The 21,718-nt window shown below is 37.9% G+C and overlaps 1 protein-coding gene across 7 annotated transcripts in view; it reads right to left on the bottom strand.

The window, feature by feature from the left end:
- WWC3 (WWC family member 3) overlaps positions 1-21,718 on the bottom strand; it is a 106,135-nt gene that overhangs the window by 30,283 nt on the left and 54,134 nt on the right. For all 7 annotated transcript variants that reach the window (XM_064500470.1, XM_064500459.1, XM_026117051.2 and 4 more), the window contains exons 6-9: positions 18,589-18,718; positions 12,367-12,516; positions 10,114-10,187; positions 464-706 (exon numbers count right to left, since the gene is read on the bottom strand). In XM_064500470.1, the coding sequence (XP_064356540.1) occupies positions 464-706; positions 10,114-10,187; positions 12,367-12,516; positions 18,589-18,718 (597 nt within the window). The remainder of the gene's footprint in view (positions 1-463; positions 707-10,113; positions 10,188-12,366; positions 12,517-18,588; positions 18,719-21,718) is intronic.

Consider the following 21,718-nt stretch of genomic DNA (forward strand, 5'->3'; position numbering starts at 1 on the left):
TATGGCAGAAACTAAACATAGGAAAGGATCTTTGTTCTGGTGCTTTTGAAGATGACTATTACTCCACTACAACTGCAAAACAACAGAAGATTCTATCGCTACCCAGGTACTGCTTTTGGGTCTTTACTTGTAATCAGACAACTCTCCAACATGAGTAGCACTCAGACTTTTTCCAAGCACCCCATGTGACTCTATTCTGATCTTTTCTTTCCATTCAGACGTTTCAGATGAACGAAAGGAAAGCCAACCAGTCAATGTCACTCTAACGCTCCTTCAGAAAACTTCGAGACAAACAAAATTAAATGATGGCAGAGTCAGGAGCAGATTCATCCTTTTTTGAAAGCAAATTACTCTAGTAGCTGCTTCTGTTTCTTAAACACAGTGAAATTCCCTGCTCTTCATTTTGAAACTACCCAGATGTATCTTATGGTAGATAACAAAATGATTTGTTAAATGCCCAAACCTTTCAGTGGCCCCATGAGCAGAGGTTGCTCGAGCCCGTTGAATTTCATCCTCCAAGCGTCTTTTTTCTTCCTCCAAACGTGCAATGTCTTCAGGGGATCGTCTCTGTTGACTGATGAGCTGCAATTCTTGAAGAAGAGCCTCTTTCTCTTTGATGAGCTGAAGACGGTCCCTGTCCGCTTCAGCCATTCCTGGCCAAGACTCGTTGTCTAGCAAGGCCAGCTGCTGCTGTATATTGGAAACTCTTTAAAAGAGCATAAATACATTTCAAAAAGCAGAAGTGACAAAGATGAAAACAAGTAAGAGGAAAAACACCACAGGTCAAGAATCTTTGTCTGCTGACTTAAGTGTCTTCTCATTTAAACCTTGACTGTGCATTCTGGGGGGACCTTGGGTTTTTTTTCTTTTTTTCATGTTTTCTGAGTGGCCTTTTTATGAAAACACTAAACATGCAAGTATTCATAAGTGCACAGCTGTACAAAAATTACAATGCATTTATTTATCAACATAGATAACATCTGTATACACATCTCACTCATTTTGAAGTAAATCAATTCATATTTTATGGCTCTTATCATGAGTTTGCTGTCTATACAGCTTATGAAGCTGAACACCCTTTCATTCCCCATTCTTCCCCTATTGCATCTTCACTTGACACTTCTGAAGGGCTGGGGGAATTACAAGGGGAAGAAGGGAATACAAAGTCCCATAACATCACATCACACCTTCTCTACATGCAAGTCAAATGGAGGAAAAGTTCAAGAAGCTGAAAATTTTAGGCAGTTCTAACTGACAACACAAATATTTTTATAAATAAGCTTTGAGTATAATAAAAAGATGGGGTTGGAGAAGATCAACTGGTTTCAAGATCGACTGGTGGGTTTAGTTGGATCCATCACCAAATCCAACAATTAAGTAAACTAACTGGAATTTTTTGTAGTCAGCTTTGTAGTCAAAAGGAGCTTCTCTATCTCAATATGCTGAATCATTACAAAAAACAATACTAGTTACAAGAATGATTCCACAGTTAACATTTTAAGAAACTGTTCTGCTAAAAGACAGTTTTGAACTCTGATAAATATTACAAAAAAACCCTAAAGCCAGAAATTTCACAAATATGTCTTTCTGTAACTTTTCAAAGGAAGTTACTAGCAAAACTACAAGTATATAAGCGTAGCAGGGAAAATACTCTTTTATTGTTAGATGTATTTTTGCTCATCTTAAAATGGTTCAATTTAGGCCTGAGATTTTCTCTCATTTACTTTTCATTTTAACTGTAAACCTCTAGCTTTCTGATTTTTGAGCATTTATAACTTAAACAGAACTGTGTATTAGTTATATAACTGTACACCTCAGTTTCACCTCCAGTTTGAAATGTCAGTGTTCAAAGTTAAGTGGATAATAAAAGGTTATTGCCCTTTAAAAAAGTAGTTTAGAACCAGCCATGAAAGTGGGAAATGCATTCATTCTTTCGATAAGTACATTTCTTAAGCAATCATTTTTTCAAAATGTTTGGTAAAGAATGAATAAAAAGGTAACAACAAACAAAACAGTACAAACACATGACAAGAAAGATTCACAGACAAAGTATCAGTCTGATGACATCTCAAAGCTTCCCAAGGAAAAGTAGAGACATGACCAAGATAGGTTTTTGCCATCTAAAACAAAACCTCACACAATGTTTATTTCAGACTGACATCTGGAAAGTATTTGGCCATCTTATTATCAAAGGAAGGGAATTAAAGTATCAATATAAGCCATTTTACAATGACCACTTTAATTACAGTTTGTGTGCTCCTATATCAACAGAAATTTTACTGTGGATTTTGTCGAAGTGGGTTTTTTGCCCTCTAGTTTTCATTTACAGCAAGTAATGAACTAGGGTATTATGTTACATGTTAGTCTGAAGTATGGTATTTTATCAAGCTGTTCAATACTGTTTCCTCTTTTTGTATTAATAACACACTCCCCATGAATAGCTAGTGAAAGCACAATTGTGATGGATATGTGTAGTTTACATATTTCATGCTTCGGCTATTGTGCATGAATTCCAGATGCAGTTTCCTGAAGGACATCTCGCCCAGTGCAGGAACGGCAGCGCCAGGAACTGCGAGCGGAGCCAGTATCCCTCCTCCTCTTTACCCACACTGCTAAGTGGTTAAAGATTCAGTAAACACTTCTGAACACATATATACAGCCTGATTTTCAAGTGTTTGGTGCCAAATGAAACAAACAGGAACTCAAGGCCTGCTCAGAATTACTAAATTCAGACACAACTGAGTTATCGCAGCCTAGTAAGCGAGCGCGAATCAGCTGAGCACTGGTAACTCATTTTGGTGACCACGGTCTGAAGCTCTTAGCTTGTGGGTGAAGGAAGGTGAGGGGTATTTGGTGAAGTCTTTGGGCTCAGTTTTACAAGTCAGCTGAAGCAATGACTCCCTCTTTCAACACTCACAGCTGTTTTGCTAGACAATTTTCTGGCGCCGGGTGAGCCGATTACGAAGCCAGTCACGGGAGCAAGTCAGTGGTAATGCAGGCAACACAGAAAAGAGAAGGATCAGTCAGCAGGAAGGGAAGGTGGCAAAAAAGGAAGGAGGGATCCCCCCTTGGAGTGGCCACTAAGAGCACATTAAACATTATCTGGTGCAGCTAAACTGAGAGAAAGCAACCCCTTAAGCCACAGTAACAAAGTTACACATCCAAGTCCTTTGTGAGAGCTTCAGGATCTAGCAGAAATTGTCCCTGCCAAAAAAATTAGACTTGTATAAAGTAAGATGCTATGGACTACTGTAATACAATTCCTCTCGTGTCTGACATTCTTACTCCAGCTTAAAGTGTTTTTTCCAATTTATGTTAGGATGACTGTTTGTAAAGTAGGAAGTTACAGTACAGTAGCTTAATTATACTGTTATTAATGGAAAAAGTATTGCTGAGGACAAGGCATGCTGTCTGTTATATCAGACCTTGTATCACTGAAGAGTCCCAAAATCTGTCTAGGTATTTACTGGTGATTTCCCCGACATTCTCAACATTTCACCTAGCTCTTCTTGGCTCGGTTTTTTCCCTTTAAGCAAAGAAAAAGCACTTGCACAACATTACATATTGCAAGAATCTGTTGTGAGGAGAACTTCAACAGCAGTAGGACAGTTTTCTGCAATCTGTATTTCCCGCACTTCCTACAAGTGAACCAAAGTTTTCATATAATTTTGTTTTATGCCTTCCACTGAGGACTCCTCAATATGGTGAGTTAATCCAGAAAGCTACCAGCACTAAACCTATTTAAATTTATCTCCCTGGGTAGAAAACATCCCTATGGCTTTTACAGTCTCCCTCACTCAAACTTAAGAACAAGATCTGAGGAGGCAAGTTCAGTTTTCCTAAAAGCATAATAAAAGAATCCTTCTAAGCATGTTCCATAACTGCAATTTGTCTTCTCCAAACACAAGTTTTTCTTACCAAACAGAATAAATGCATAAACGAACACTTTCACTGGGCATGCCTATACCAGATTTAATGCCTATACTACACCAACCATTCTCACTGCTAGCCCATTACAAAAACTGGCTTTTTTGCTTTGTTTCAGACTCAGAGCATATTAACCTACCTTAACCACAGACTAAATAAATCAATGAATTGTCAGGGATATCATTTTAAAGGGCGGGGGGGGGGGGGGGGGGGAGATTTAAGGTCCTTTCTGAAGCCTCTGTTTTTCAAATACATCCTTCCTTCCTATTGGGTAATTTTTAAGATACTACTTTCAAAGTGCAGTCACTGTAAAACTGTACTTTTATCTAACCCAATGCCAAATACCGAGGCCCCTACTGATATAGTAATTCAACATTTTCCTGGGGAAAAAAAAACAGTTAATTTTTGAACCATCAACATTCCAGGCATTTTGCCCATTCCCATCCTTGCATAACAAGTGCTGAGGAACTTGCATTCCATACTCGAGTAGGTGGTATCAAATGACTGGTTTCCTAGGTAGACAGACTGACTTGCTGCTTATTTCAATATTCAAAAATTTCAAGCAGCAATGAATATAACAGCTCCTGTTAAGCAGAAAAGCAGGAGAGGCACAAATGGGATGACGAAGGTTTAATCTGGTGAAAGGTTTCATCTTAAATACTGATTTGAAATGGCAAACTTGCTCTGAAATAGCCATATTAATATAGTTAAAATGATGCATTTTCCATCATAACATAGACACAGTATGGAGAGGTTGGAAAACAAGACAACGAAGAAATTACCACACATCAACCAAACTACATCATAGAAAAGGAAAAAAAAAAAAAAAAAAAAAAAAAAGAAAAAGGTATTTTCAGAATTCACAGCATGCCTGAATCATTACATTTCCACGTAAGTGTTCCCTAGACAAAACAGCACAACCCATTCTATCATTAGAAATACCTGGGAAAACTAAAAGATTCTGTTAGCGTCCAGAACGTCTTTTCAAGAATGCCATCTGAACTCAGCACTCAATGAAATGATGCTACCCAACTCAAGAGCACTTCACTTTGTAAGAGTTTATGTATTAAAATACAGCACAGGAAGCGCAAATAAAGTAGAAATCACATTTTTTGTGGGATGAAATATCTGATTTATGTGTATTACAGATTAACCCCATGTTTAAACCATTATTCAGATTACAAACACAACAGGCACTGTGGGAAAGAAATACTCTGACGGAATCAAAAAGGGGAAAGTTAAGGGAACCATAAATCTGGTATTTCCTGACCTACAAGTGCTGGTCTTTCTAACCTAAATGCATTCTTCTAATATATTTTCTTTGACATCCCCAAGTTTATTTTAAAGAACAACAAAAAAAACACCCTACATTTCATTGCTTAGGCTTTTGGGTGACATATTGGACCACTCTACTGCCGAGGCCTTTGTTAGCTGACGAATGGGAACATCCGTTGGGACAAAAAAGACCGTTATGATTTGGAGAATGGTGGCTAAGATCATAAAAAGATGGGGAAGAGATCACTGACAGAAATCAGTCCAGCTCACTTTTTTTTTTTTTCCCCCTCCTTTTCTTTCTGGAAAGAGTTTATGATCAGACTCTAACCCAGTTCTCTGCCGCTTCAGATAACAGGGAATTTCTACCACATGCAATACCCAGAAAAAGTGGTTATAGGACTGAGGACAAATGATGAAGGTTATAAGAACTGGGTAATTTCTGGCATTTGTGGTCTCTCTAGAGAGTGGATTATAGTTTACATCAAAGAGAGGAAGGCTAGGAAATGGGGAAGAAAGAAATGGAAAGAACAAGAAGTTGGGGAACTAAGCCAAATGCTCACAAAATTTCTCCACTGTGTCTACTTTGGCTGTTCCTGCAAGTATATGCCACTGTGGCTTTGGCGGACAACGAAAGTATGCGCTTTAGAATATCCAGCCTTTTTGGCAGCCTGCTTCAATAACAAGGAGGTCTTAAACTGGCTTAAGACATTCATGAAACCTTTAGAGTCCATTGGCATTTCTCATGTAAAATTAGGTATTCACCTTCAAAGAAAAATTGCAAAGCCTGCTAAAAACAATGGAGGAAAGGAACTAGTATTTCCTCAATTCACAAGTAAACTCTCATAATAAAAAATTTAAAGACAGCTTAAGAGTATGGCTCAGCTCTCTCTGTAATTCAAACGGAAAAGCAGTTTTATGTTCAAAAAATGATGCTGGGAGATCTAGGTTTAGCTGACATGCCTGATCCAGATATTTATGTGGTATCAGACAAATTGCTTCATCCCTAAATCAGATCTTCAGATTAGTTTGGCAGAATCAAGCATACAAATCCCAAGAATTTCACTAGGAATGAGACAATTACTTGCCTACACGACATGAATTTTAACAGTAAAATGCTTGACTATTTTGTTATATCAGTCGTGAAATGTTTCTATCAATATCCAATGTACATTTGGTCAGTACAAGCAGATATTGCACTGATTTGCCTTTGCTAGTGCTTTTACAAGCACAACTGAAAATTGATTTGAATAATGAGACAACGAGTCTGCAGCAAAATAACTAATACGTATATTAGAAAGAAAGAAGTATCATTCTGAAATGGAATGTGGAAATATTAAGCCTAGCTGAGGAGGCGGCTTTTTCAAGACTAAAATAACCTGTTGACAACCAATGTAAGATTTAAACATGTGAACTGGAAAATAACATCTTTAAATTCTAAACTACAGAAGGTGCAAACACATTACCACTTTTATGCCCAAATTAGATAAGCTGGTTAAGAATGCTTGGCTGTTTTAGTTCATTAAAGTCAGTTGCCATCTGACTGTATGAAAAAAAGAAAAGAAAAGAAAAGAAAATCACCGTTGACAATCTCTCATGTTGGAGGGATCATTTTTCATCTGTTGATTAATACATTTCACTGGATACCAGGCACTGCAGCAATGACATTTCAAGACAACTTGCCAATATACTTTATGTAGCCATTCAACTAAACCACGCAACCTAGATTTATTCGAAAAAAAATTTGCTTTTGAGTTCTCTTTTTATGAAACAGTCTATTCAGAAAACTGCTCAAGGGGGACACTTTCCAGTGTGCGAATGCTTTCATGAGAGGTGGTCTCACTGAAATAGCAACTGAAACCAAAAACAGTATTATTCCAGGCAGCTTGGGGTTGTCTGTTCAAAAAAACCTGTCCTCCCTCCCTCTTGTTTTTCTGGAGGCCACACTGACAGATCTGAGAGAAAAGATTTCATGGAAATAAAGTACGGTGTATTTTAAAATAATGGAAGGAAAGGAGAAGAGTAGAGAACAAGAAAACTAATTTAGCATCTCTTCAGCATGATTGGTGAGTTAAAAAGTATAGTTTACATGCCTTCTCCCAGAATACTGGATTGAATACAGAATAAAAGATGTCTTCCCCAGCATTTTAAAGATGTCGGAACCCTTAGCTCACAACATCTGAAGATCCTCATGGGAAAAATTAAAATGCAAATTATCCAACTTCCTTCCAGTGGGAAACTAAAGAAAAAAAAAGCTCTGTGAAGGTCTTAATTTATGCAAAGGCCAAACCACTCAGTACTGTAAGGGAGAGATTCTTCAAGCAGGAATTAAAATGAGATTATCTGCTAACAGGGAAGAGAGAGATTCTGAAAGAATTAGCCAACTTTTCTGCTGTCACTGAGTCTCATCTCCCCAGTTCTTCAAGACAGTTCTTTTGGAAATCCCAACACTGTATTTTCTTTCTAAGACACCATATACAGAGAATGTGTTTTATTTTAAAAAAAATTCTTTACTACATAAGGCAAATATTCGACTCCTATCTAAAGCACAGTATTATCTTCTGGATAGATTCACAAGAGTCTGGTTAAAATGCAACATACTGCATTTCAGCTTGGGCTTTTTTCCTTGCTTTCCTTTAAGGGAAGAGACACAATCTCCTCCTACAGTATATTTTAAGTCTTCCATTAAAACTTGTGCTCTTTTTAGAAGTAAATGAGACAGTTCATCCACTGTTGTACTTATTCACCATGTATTTCCACATTCCATTTGACAAGCAAGTAGTCATAATATAGTGTTTTACAGTTGTGATATACTGTAGCTTTTTAATTTTCTACTCTGTAGATTTTAATCCATCACAGCACATTCCGTCACCCACACTGTGCACTAACAGTAGATATTTCACCAGCCAAGGCAGAACGAACACAAAGATATTTAGTGGAGACAAAAGCTCTACAGAAATGCCAGCAAGCTAAGGGGAAGGAATGCATGATAAATGAAGAATGCAACCACAGAGATAACTGGTTTGTGCAGTTCCACTCGAAAGTTGAAAGCTGATTACTTCCGTGCAACATACTGGGCAAAATAAGGCTACTATTTTAAAGCAACTAACATGCTTCTGCTAAATAACAGACCATTGTCAGAGTGCTATCCCCGGACAGCCAAACTATCCTTACTGCAATTACTATTCACTAGTTGGAAGGTTAGTTACCCTGGTTTTCTACACTCAATTAACATCAAAACCCAGCTCGTTTCTGATGCTCAGAAATCCTGCATTCCATGCATAAACAAATGTTCAGCATTTCCAGCTGGGAAAAGCTTCTGCTATTTAAAACAAAGCAAAACAAAACAAAAAAACCTTATCTCTTCCCTACATCAATCCACAAAAAAAGAATTGTTTTGAAAAAGGCACAGAAAAGATGTGTCAAAAAACTTAATTAAAACATATAATAGAATCTTTACAGCACCCATAGCTCTGCTAAGTTAAACAGTATAAAACCAAATTCTGTCTTTCCTCCATCATCAACTGTCATGTATCCCTAAGTTATCACTGAACTATAAAGTGCTAAGGGTTATGCATGTAATCAAACAGCATGTTGATGGATTTCTGGTTTGCCTTTTTTTCCCCCCAATTAAACTTTTATTAGGTAACAGTGCAGGTATCTATCCATGTGGCATTTTCAGAAGTTGGCTGATCCAATACAGATTTTCATTCCTGCTACAAATCCGGCAGAAGTTTAGCTGCCTATCTATAACATGCTTGCACCAAGGTTTTTTTTTTTTTTTTTTTTTTTTTTTAAGTCTGTATTGTATCCAAATGGGGGTAAATTTTCCAAGAATGACAAAAGGGCGACTTCCCTATAAAGCTTCCAATCCTTTTCAAAACATATGGCAGCATTACAGTTTCCCTCAAAGAAAGGTCACCAAAGGATAAAGTACTTGCTTTTCTTTAACCCCTGTTCTGAGAGATGTCAAAAACTGAAAAAGATAAAACTGAAAAGAAAAAAAGGAAATGCCTATCTTGAAAAAAACAATTTGAAAAAGTAATGTTTTCAAAGCTAACAATAATGGGATCTTTTAAGCATAAGTCAATTTTAATAAGACACTGTTCTATTAGCACAAATTAAAATAATCACAAATGCATAAAATTACTGTGTTCAACTTGTCATCTATGTGTATACTATCATCTTGAATATGTAGCAAATAGTTCGAAAGCATCAAAGTTGTAAGGAGGGCCTGCTAATCTATACTTGTAGGTAATATTTTTAAATAGTGCTAGATCAGAACAGTTTACTTTTACAAAGCCTTAAGAAAACCTGCAAGACTAACATTCGCAAAAGAAATATGAGAAGCAATTAGACTGAAGGAGACAGTGAAGAATTAATCTATTTCAAGTTAATTCATTCTTAAAAAACACTCAAAGATTTTTTCCATCTCAAGTTTTATTTTTACATGCCCTTTTGTTCAGCTATGAACATTTTCACTTATGTCATAGTAATTTTTTATTCTTTCTTCACACTGAGTTTACAACTTTAATAAATTGAATCTGGAAGACAGGTATGCACAGCTGTGAATATACTGTCAGAGCCAGACAAATGCAAGCCCAGTGTAAAGACTGTTCATATTGAGGTTTGAGAAGAAGAAGAAAAAACGTCAAAGTTCAGTTAAACTACTGCAATTTTGTGTTTATACAAGTGTAGAATAGGGCTGACATTTGGCTTTATCTCTGCAAACAAATATAATAATCTTATGATAAAGTCTTATGTTTACCTAAGCCTTTACTATCTCTGAACTACTCAATAGTAAGCAAATTAATTTTCTTAAACACATTTCAACTACAGGCTGGTTCCAGTTCCACTTTGAAAACTTTCATCACAAATATAAAAATAAAGACTATCAAATTTAAGTATACTTACCTTTTCTTGGCCTCTTCATATTGCCAGTTCAATCTTACTTTGTCTACAAGTCTTGTTTTATCATCAAAGCCAAACTTTTGTAGAGTTGAAGAGCAAGAACAAGGAGAAAAAGGGGAGGGGGCAGGAAACAAGATTTTAAAAAAACACTTTTACAAGGAAGAAAGGAATAAGTTAGTCTCTCCTATTAGCCTCACTAAAAAATTGTCAATGTTTTAAGTAATAACATAATCAAAATCCATTTCATGCTTTACAGAGATAAAACTAACTTTTTGCCAAAAATATGAAAAATAAATAAATCAGCCCTTTCAATAGATTATAATCCTGGAAACTAAGAGTTAGCAAGCAGAATTAATTATGAATGGTTGAAGCTTTCCAATTTAATCCAAGCTTAAAATACAAAGAATGTATTTTAAATGAAGTATTTTATCGCTTGATATAGTTTTTTAATGAAAAACTCATTAAACGTAATTCAGATTACATTGCCTCTACGCTGAAGTGTTACCCAGCACTTGGCTCACTGGTGTGCTATAAACATTATTCCAAAAGCATCATGTGATTTTTGAACCAGTCATAGAATACACATTCATGTTACATCTCCTACTGTATACACTCTGGTTTCTACAGCAGCTTCTCTACATCTCAGGGTATCAGCAGTTCCCCTCTTCAGAAGTCTGTGTATGGCTTAATAGTTACAGCCCAAGTCCTGACCTAAACACATTGCTGCACCTCTACATTTCCTGTTAAACTACTGGTTTTGCTCTTTTCACCATCACGTGTCAAAAAAAGCATCTCTTTTGCTCATGTTCCACTATTAATAATTCAGGAAAATAATATCATTATGTAGATGAGGAGAGATGATGAGGGGATATTGTCTACCTTGACAAGTTAATGCACAGACAGTGAGGTGGACTGAAAACTGGCTGAACAAGAGAGCTCAGGGGGTTGTGGTCAGTGGTGCAAAGTCTAGCTGCAGGCCAATAACTAACGATGTCCTCCAGGCGTCAATACCGGGCACAATCCTGTTCAACTTATTCACCAGTGACCTGGATGATGGAACTGAGAGTGCTCTCAGCAAATTTGCTGATGATACAAAACTGCAGGGAGTGGCCGATACACCAGATGGTTGTGCCCCTCTTCAAAGGGACCTTGACAGGCTGGAGAAATGGGGAGAGAGGAACCACATGAAGTTCAACATAGAGAAGAGCCAAGTCCTGCACTTGGGGAGGAATAACCCCATGCACCAGGACACACTGGGGACTGACCTGCTGGAAAGCAGCTTTGAGGAGAAGGCCCTAAGGGTCCTGCTGGAAACCAAGTTGACCATGGGCTAGCAATGCACCCTTGTGGCAAAGAGGGTCCCAGTGTCATGGGCTGCATTAGGCAGAGTGTTGCCAGCAGGTTGAGGGAGGTGCTCCTTCCCCTCTACTGGGGTCCCCAGTACAAGACAGATATGGAGCTACTGGAGCAAATCTTGCGACTCACAGGGTCACAAAGGTGATTAAGGGACTGGAGTGTCTGACATACGAGGAGAGGCTGAGAAAGCTGGGCCTGTTTAGCCTGGAGAAGAGAAGGCTCGGGGGGAATCTGATCAATGTGTATAAATATCTGATGGGAATATTTGTCAACAGGATAGGGCCAAACTCTTCTCAGTGGTGTCCAGTGACAGGACAAGAGGCAGTACGCACAAACTGAAACACAAAGTTCCATCTGAACCTAGACAAAAAACAAAAAAACCCCACATCATTACTACCACAATACTAACAGCCCCAGTTACTGCACAATCAGGTCTCTACTGCAACTTTGAAAGGAGTAGAGTATTTTCATCCTTCCTGCATTGTTGCAAATATCGCTAAGTCTGAGAAACGGCGACAAGAACATAACAGGTCTGTGGACACCTCTGCAAGGACTGATACTCAGATATGAACCTGCAGTCACAACAGTGATGACAAGAAAAGTGCTCTGTCAGGCTGGCAGAATCCAGGAGCTAATTCTGCCTGTCACTAATCTGCGAGCACGTCACAAAGCCCCTGCACCGTTCTCGAGCACCAGAATCACAAAGCACACCACTCATGAACATTGTTCAGAAGCTTTGGAAATGGTAAGTAAGAGCAACTCGCCCACCACCAATATTTCTTTGGCTATGGCACAATGAAACATCCAACACATCTTAAATTAAAGCAGGAAATAATGATGTATCACTGTAGTACACAAGCAGCGTATTTTCTAGCAAGCGCCTTGCGTTGGGACACATACCTCTCCAGTGATGTCAGTCTGAGAACAAGCATCACAGTGCTGTTGAGGTAAACAGGAGTTGCTCAGCGAACTAGAATTGTGCTGGAAGTCCTGCAGGGAATCTGTAATACAACAGCTATTCCTGAATCCATCTGTTAACTTGGCCAGGCTCTACAAGACAGCAGATTAAAAAAAAGAAAAAAGAGAAAAAAAAAGAGTAAGAAAACCTGATTTTTGTTGTGTTATTCTTATATTATTAGAAAACCAAAAGATAAGAATTATTCTACTTAGGAATATGACAGGCAGCTTGCATATAAACAACTATTTACATAAAGTAAAATCATCATAGTGTTACTAACATGTAGAAGCTTTGCTTTGAAATAAATCTCTCAGAAAGTGCTTCTGATAGTAAACATCAGCTTTTTTTTTAATCAGCTCTTTTAGAGCTACCAAAGTTTTAGCTTTTGTATGGCTTACAGACAGCTCTTTAAATCTAGCAGCTGACAACTTTCAGGTTAGTTGATAGGAAAGACAAATGTGATTCACCTGCCCTTTTGCCATTTTTTGCACATTTTGCATTCCTTAGCCACTACTGTTATCACATCCAACTTGATGAATACCTTGTATTGATTGTATTTTTATGACAGCTGATTTCACCCTTGTGCTCCCTTACCCAAGGTTCGCATAGCTAGAGATATTTTATACTTTGGGTTAAGCAAGGGACATCTCTGAGATGTTTAGAGAATGAGAAACTGTGAGAGTGAAGCAGAGACCTCAAGCAGTATTTAAGGGGAGAACAAAGTAAGACAGAATCACAAAAGAAACAAGAGCTGGTTTGACAAGAGCTTGGCTGATAGGCTCTTGAAATTCCTTTAAAAATCCCTCTAAAAATAGAAAATTATTTTTATCTGATTTATTTTCTGATTGTGTATTTTCTATTTTTCAAAAATGTAAATAATTATAGCTAATTTAGTATTTGTGACAAAACCAGTGTGCAGTCTGTCATTTATGACTGAGACTCTAAGCATTCTGCATTGAAAGAACATTTAAAAAAAAACTTTTTAAATAATATCATTGAATTCTGCCCCTACCCCCTGAAAAAGACATACAATCAAATTATGTAAAAAGAATTCATCAGAAATTTGAAGAGCTACATCAATTCACTGATCATAACCTAATCAAGCCATTTGGTTCTAAAAATATGCAGAAAAACTCAAAACTGCTTACTTCAAGGGTCTGAATACAGAAACAGACACTAGTTTTAAGCACTCAAAATTGAGACTGCTGGCCCTCAGGAATCGCAATGGCTGATGATAACTGATGATCTGCACCAAGCTCTAGTTATTCTATATATCCAATCACCAGGCTATTTCTCAGTCTTCAAAGGACAGATTAAAAGGCATCACACAGCAATGGTGCCTCTTCTTACAACACAACTATGGAGTCAAGAAGGCAAACCCGCACAGCGGCAACCGGTTGCTGCTCACAAGAACTGCAAGAGGATCTTGAAGCTGACAACAGCATCTGGTTTCAGAGCCTAGGAAGCCTCCTCAGACACTGCTGCAGGCCTGAAACCAGCCATCTACAGCAGATTGCTCTGGTGGCCTCCATTCCCACCATACACCAGTCCTGCACTTTGTTTTCATTTTACACTGGTCTCTCCTTCTTAATATTAAATTATCCCCACTGGAGAGGAAAAAGATGGAAAATACCTTTCTTGGCATTTCAGCAGGTGTCGGCTTTAGGCACAGACAAAACTGGCTTGGGTGGTGGCTGAGGGTGCCCCAGCTGAGGCATGGTCACCCCTCCCAAGGGTGCAGGACAAAGCAGCAAGCGAACTCCCTGGGCCCAGGAGCAAGGGGCCTGTGCTCCCACTACTTCACCTGCTGGCTGCTCCCCATCACGCACTGTCTTCTTCATACTGGGGAAAGCTGGAAGTCACACAGCTATATGTCACGTGCAGGAGAGCACGTGGCCGCTCCCTGCTCAGGCTCCATCTACTGGTATTACAAGGTCTCAGTGAGGCTCGAGCTTTCGCTTAGCACTGGCAGGGATAGAGGAAAGCACAGAGCAATGCCAAACACGCAGGCAGCGGGCCAAGGCTACCACCATTCGCCTCCGGAAAGCTCAATCTACCTTGGGTCCCAGAGAAAGCCAATTCTTCTGCCACCTCCAAACTGAATTGTGCCATCCTGGCATCAAGGACACATGAACTGGTTTGGTTTTAGTCTCAAAAAAGCAAAATCCAATTTCACTTATGCTGCCGAGAAGTCCCTAGCTAGTGTCCCTTTATCCTTGGAAGACTTGTTGGCAAAACAAATGTCTCTACTCAAGGGTAGCAAAAAGAGAAACAGAGCGTCTTTCACTTTATGAAGCCTGAAAATTACAGAGTCCTATCTAATGTTCTTTCTCAAAACTCGGTGGAAATCCTCCAGTTCTGCCAGCTATATGGAGGATCAAGATGGATTCCTAATGGGTCTATGACATGGAAATTCTCTCTCATTTCTAATCCTAACTAGTCAAACATCAAACATCTAATATGGCCTTCCCAAGAAAGCAGAGCTCACTGACATTAGAAAGACCTGAGGACTGAGGAAGTCTGAGGTTTCATGCGAGTAAGCTACGTCCCATCTGGCCCCTTTGGCTAACAGGTATAGTGGTATAAGCTTATGTAACAGCAAAGATCTCGATGCCAGAACTTAACACCTAAACTTCTACCCATGTTTCAGCTACTTCATGCACAACCGCTGCACTCCTGACACCCTCCAGCTGAAAGAAGGTGAAGGACTGCCCGGCTGCTGCCACGTTTTCTGGCTGTTCACTGTTCCACAGCTGCTAAGCCCTGGATACTACCTACAGAATTACTTAGCATTTGGCTGGTGGCAATCAATGAGTAGCAGTACAGTAACTTACATCTACTGCATGACTATGCTCAAGGATAGGTATATACGGTGTGAGTCCTTCCAGTTGGACCTGTGAGAACGAAGCCTCTAGCAGTCAAAACACAGAAAACCACAACCTGAATTAGCATACTTTTAGGTAGAAACAATTTACATAAGAAACAGCTAGGATTAAGATTTTCCCAAGCTATATGGGAGAATCTATCCTTCATCTGAGGTTTACGGCATCTGGGGTTTATGGGTTGTTCATGGCAATCCTGTAACAACTGCAAAACCAATCTTACATATCGATCTGAAACTCCAGGCAAATCAGCCCAAACCTATCCTAAAAGAGAGAAATGAGTACTGTCAGTTCATCATTAACTTGTTGCCATCTCTGATTTGGGAGCCCTCTGCCACATACAATTTCAGCAGAGTTCCTATTTAACAAGCTTTCCTGTTAAAGAAAAGGGGAAAAAAAGGAAATCCAATGCTTCCTAAGGATGAAGTTTTTAAAGAATATATACATACTGGAACAGAAACAAAAGCACAAAAGGGTTGGGGAAGAAGAGAGAGAGAGAGGACGCTGCTTTCAGGGGCCTAACCACACACCTTGGTTACTTGATCTTATATTAAAAGGTTCAGCCATTTCTTTTGGAGCAGTGACACTGCATATTTGGCATTATTTGTAACCACAGCACCCAGTTTAAATCTGACCACCCTCTCCTTCTCTTGTCAGCTTTCTCTCCCACACAACTCAATCCAATTATCATATTTCTATGACAGCTACAATTTTCCAAGCACCTACACAAGACTGAGTCACTTCTGCTATGTTTAGTTCTGCTGCTACACTGGCCAAGATATAAATTAAGAAATAGTAAGAAATTTTCTACTTCCTTTCTCTGAAATAAAATCCCAGCTGTTTACACAATACTTCCAACTCCTCTAAATTCAGCTGTCAGAAAAAAAGATAAAAGTTTTCCCAAGAAAGTTTGCCTTACCAACAATAGTTTTAAAAGGTAGCACTTTCAAGGACAAACCAATTCCAAAATTGACAGAACAGGAAATAATCAAATTCTGAACTCATTAGGGAGATTTTTAAAACAGGCTTTCACTTGTTCGACAATACTAAATAAATCCATAACAACAATTCTCAAATAACAATAAAAAGGCAAAGCACAAAGAAGTTTGAGGGGGCATAAAAATCATTAATTTTTTTTTGGTCACAATTAAAAAAAAAAAATCAGGCACAAAGCTGATTATTTTAACAGAGCACAATAAATATAAGTTGGTTGAAGTATACAACTGTGACAGCTCCAGCTCTTTTAAACTGTATCATTTGGTCCCTTATTTAAATTACGATAGAATTTGGAGAACTGGTTTGTACCCCAGCTATGCATGAAGCAGTTATTTCCCAGACTCTCCTGGACTACATATCTATTAGCATTTGTCTGCTATCACAACAGATCAATGTTAGTTACAAAAGTGGTACCTTCCAGACCACTATTTCCTGGATGTCATGCAGATCCATTAACTATGATCACAAGACTTTTCATTTTCACTTTTATCTTATATGACCTCCACATTCTGGTATTGCCAGAATGCAACGTCCATGATGCACAGCTTGATCCTAGACTTCTACCTCCTTCAACACTGTATTTAAAGACATTGCAACTGCACTTAAAGTTGGTTTAACAGATGCAATTTTCAGGCCATCTCAAGGTTTTCAGCTGGATATAGTGCCACTGAAGACTGAAAACATAAGGAAAAGTAGAAGAAAGAAAGAAAGAAAAAAGCTGGTAGGAGAATTCAAACAAGGCCAGTAGTTAAGCTGCTCCAAGATCTCACACACAAGTCTTTAAATTACCAGTTAGTTTCCTAAAACGTGCGTCACTGCATCCATGAAGAACTGCCTTTCTAATCATTTCTTGCTAGCCAGGCATGTGGAAGACTGAGAACCATTTTAAAACTTGGACAACATAAAATATGAAGTACGTTGAAAGTTGCCAAAGCAGAAACTTTCAGTAGTGACTTCAGTGTTCTGTCTACTTAAACAAGGATTTGTGGTCCATCAGCTGACCTTTGGGTGAATACTTTGGAGACTGAATAATTGTGTAACTATGGAAATTCATTATATGTAGATTACAAGCTACCCACATCATTTAACAATAAAAAGAAGTTACCAGGAAAACACCACCACTAAGAAAAGGGAAAAACATGTTTGAATGGCAGTATTAATTTAGTAGGGCCCAAAGCTTCAGCAACCAAGATGATGTCTTTTGCCGTATAGCAATTTCAACACTGAGGGAAAAGAATTTTCCTTGTCTTCCTTCTATAACAGCAGCTTATTTGGGGAAGTCCAGCCTGCAGCCCCTGCTGTGACTATGTCTCACGGCTCTTTGATTGAGCTCCAGTCGTATTAAAAATGTAGACGCAGCAACAGACAACTCAGAGCAGGATGCAGAATCCATACAAAAGATGGATCATCACTCGGGCATCTCTCTCTCCTTAATCTTCATGCTCCAGTTCAAAAACTGATTTAAAACTTGCATGGTGGTGTCTATACACATTGTATTTAATGTATTTAACCGTCTCTGAGGGCTTTGAGAGGACATTTGAAAATAAGTTGTGTTTAAATTAACTTGTGTCTGGATGTGGATACTTAGGAGGAGAGTTTGAGGCAAAGAAAGGAGAACTGTCAAATTAGAAGAAGGGAATATCAAATGACAGCATCATAGAGATACAGTGTTTGCTGGACATCTCATCAGAGTCAGTTCAGTTATTCAGCTCAGTACAACACTGCACAACCTCCAGGAGCTGCTGAAGGGGAAAGGCATCAGGAGATTCTGCATCAGCAGGAGTAAAAGATTTCCTGTACAGTTTTATGAGAGCTTATAAAAGGAAAAGCATACACTTACAAACTGATAAACATTTTAGATTGTGAACATCTCAGTCCTACTTCATTATAAAGAACACAAGGGGACATTAAAAATTAAAAGCAAATATTGTAAAACTGATCAAAGACTTTTTTTAAGGCAGCATCATTACTCTCTAAAAGTTTTTGATACACTTAGCAGCAGTGAGAAACAATGTTCAAAAAAGATATTTCTACAAATGTTTGGAGAGTAGTTATCTAAGACAAAAATATGAAAGGCACCTCGAGTCTTAAGTTCACAGTATAGACAATGGCTACATACTTCTGAACTAACTACTGTTGGCAACTGTCAAACAGAAAAATCAGATTAGGTCACTCCACTTGCTTATTTAAAATTGATAACCCCAATGCAATCACAAACAAGAAAATAGGGGGAAAATGTAGGCTGATACTTTTTAGCAGCTATTTGTCCAGTAGAATATTTCTTACCTGCATAAGGTCCTGCCTTTCTTTTTCACTTGTGCATATAGCTTTCTTTATAGTTCGAAGCTCACTCATTATAGCCTGTGCTTCATCTAGTCTGTAATTTGTATGAGCACTTGACATTTTACGATCAATCCTGTTGGAAAGATTAAGACAAGTTCAGGAATTTTTGCAGAGGTAAAAAGAACATCAGAAAGTTTTAAGATATCTTGTTTATTCATGTACCACTTTATGTTCAGAAATAAAGTGATACTCTACTTCTAATTAGCACAACATTCCGTGTCCAAAACACTCCAAAGACCATAAGGGAGACAATAAAAAAAGCAATGCAATAACCTACTCAGGTTCTGCAGAACCAACACATTTCCTGGTTTTAATGTGCCAATACAGAGCTTACTTAGTATAGGCAACATCTGTGGGTTACTTTATGTAATAAAAATAAAATTAACCTAAAACTAGCCTACACAGTACTAACTCAAAAGATAAAGACATTCACCATCACATTTCCTATGCAGCATTATGTGTTGCAAGAAATCTTCCAGGACTTCTGTCTGGTCTTGTTTTAGAAGTTTCTACTGCAAACATTCCATTTTCTCAGGAAGAAATTTTTAAGGTCTAAATTGCATTGTAAAGACTTCTTGGTCATTATACAGTCTATATGGGCATCTTTGAATAAATTTTTCTAGAAAATGTCATCTTCCTGCAGCAAGGCACTTCACACGGGACCATCTCAGAAGCTTTCAAAAGCAAACCTAGCAAAGAGTCACAACCATTGAGGCTACCCTCTGCATGAGGCCAAAGTACTACTATTGCTTCCATCTTGATATCAAAATCTTTCTCATCCTAAGTGGGGCATCCATTTTTAAAGAGCCCATCTTAACTACTCCAAAATCAAGCATCTTCAGCAACTGCTGAACCCTCAGATTTTTTTTTTTTTTAACTTTTTTCCAACACTTTGCAATAGCAAATGTCAACAGATTGGTGCCCAGAAACCTATGCCATTCTATTGTCTTCATAATTTTGTTATGATTTGCAGATAAAGAATAAGACCAGACTCTACACTACATTCTAGAAGAACCATTCAGGTTTGGATTTATAACAGATGACTAGGGGATTTAACAGGCTACTCACAGCAAATAGTGAAAACTGTCTTAAATTCCTGTTAAAATATGAAAATCCCAATTTCTCTATTGCTCTAACATAAAAGAAAGTGTGTATATGCAAAAAAGGTGGTACTATGGTCCCTATACCAATACTAAGAAAGAACATCTTCAGGAAAAGGTGTCTTTGATTATAGCAAAATTAAAGATAACACATGCGTCAGTCATTATAGAGAACATCAGTCTATAAAAAGATGCATTAAAAGAAGTTACAGAATACAAATATGGCAAGAATACTCAAAACTATTTATAATGCTGAAAACAATTGGAAGTTTGAAGAGTAAGCTAAAGAGCATCAATAACAAAAAAGGAAAAATAAAGTGCAGCTATTCTTGGTGTAGAAGATAGCAAATTGTGACAAAAAAGACATTTCCCACAATATTTCTTTCATATTCCATAGATATGATTAGTCAGAAACCTAACAGAGGGGAAAAATAAACAGCCAGGTTAAAAAGAGAGCAACTAACTATAAAGCACTGATTACAAAGTTATGTTTACATATGCTATCTTCTAAAACTACCACAAATCTGTTCAAGATTGTCTCTAAAAGTTTATCAAAGAAGCCATTGCACTGTAGTTCAAGGAAGGAGATAAATCATGAAAACTACCAACTGTCCAATAATATTCTGAAAACACTAAAATATGATACCAAGAACGCAAGTGCATTCACAGCTTAAACTACACAAACAAAAACTTCGTTGTCCTCTTCACTCAGCATGTTCTGCCAGTTAAACAGAACCAGTAAAATTCCACTTGCAGCAGACTGCTGGCATTAAAATTAAAATATTAAAATAATAAAAAGAAAAACCAATATGCCTTGAATGAAACTCCTGTGGTTTTATTGTGCAGTTCAAAATATTTAGGAGGAACTGTAGGCTGGGTTTCTACAGTTTTGGTTTGTTTGTTTTTTTCCTGACAGCTCCTGCTTTTGGAGACAATGTAAAGCAAGTCAGAATCTCAGCTTACTGCTTAAACACAAGCTTCTCTATGTTGCAGAAAAAAAAATAGGAACCTTTAGCATTTCTGTTTCTAGAACCACAAAGGACCTAAAGGTCACACAGGCTAAAATTTTCATCATTTTTTAAGATGATTACTTGAATCTTCACTCATTTTTACTGTTGAGTCAAAATTCTGAAAAGATTAGATAAAAGCATAGTAAAGCAAACAATCCAATTCACCAGAAGTTTAGTAACAGAAATAATATGTGGTTTTATCTGAAGGTCACATTAATGTTAAGAACATAGATTCCACCCAAATATTAGACCAGAAAGTGCCTCCTACACAACTGTTCATTATACTGTTTGCCAGGTAGAAGGTGGCATTTCAGGAAAAGGAAATTATTTAATTTCAACCAGATTTTTGTCCAGTTACCCACATATTCATGTTCCTGGACGTCACACTGGTGTTCGACTTATGAATTGATATTTGTTTAAGTAAAGAGTCAGAAGAGTTTCTACTGCCAACAATATTTGACTTTAAGTCAGTACTGCTGTCAACCCAAACTGACCTAAGTATCTGACACAATTACTAGTAATTTGTTGTCCGTGAAATGTTTTCTTCCTTTCATAAAGTCCTAGTTTTGAAAGCCACAAAGTTAACAAGAATTTTCCATTTATTAACAGAAAATAGCAGGATGCAGAATTAGACCTTTATATGAATAGAAAGGACCATCAACTAATATACACAAATAGGAATAAGGTATGTATTTCTGTCAAAGATGTTTCCTGGATAGGCAGTCTACGAATACAATAGTTTTGATCCTGTATGGCAGTTTCTGCATTGCTCTATTTTCCTCCATGCATTTTCAAATACATAGGACTCCCTTCCCTCCACTGCTAACAAAGTGTAAATGGGTAGTATAGTTTTTTGTCAGGTCTCATATCCTCTAAACTAGTCTGTACTTACAATTTGTTTAGCCACTCCTGAATCCCCCTCTCTCCTAACTTTTCTTTGTGTTCCCCCTGCTCTCGCAGCCA

Source organism: Dromaius novaehollandiae, chromosome 1, assembly GCF_036370855.1.
Source record: "Dromaius novaehollandiae isolate bDroNov1 chromosome 1, bDroNov1.hap1, whole genome shotgun sequence".
NCBI classification, from domain to species: domain Eukaryota; kingdom Metazoa; phylum Chordata; class Aves; order Casuariiformes; family Dromaiidae; genus Dromaius; species Dromaius novaehollandiae.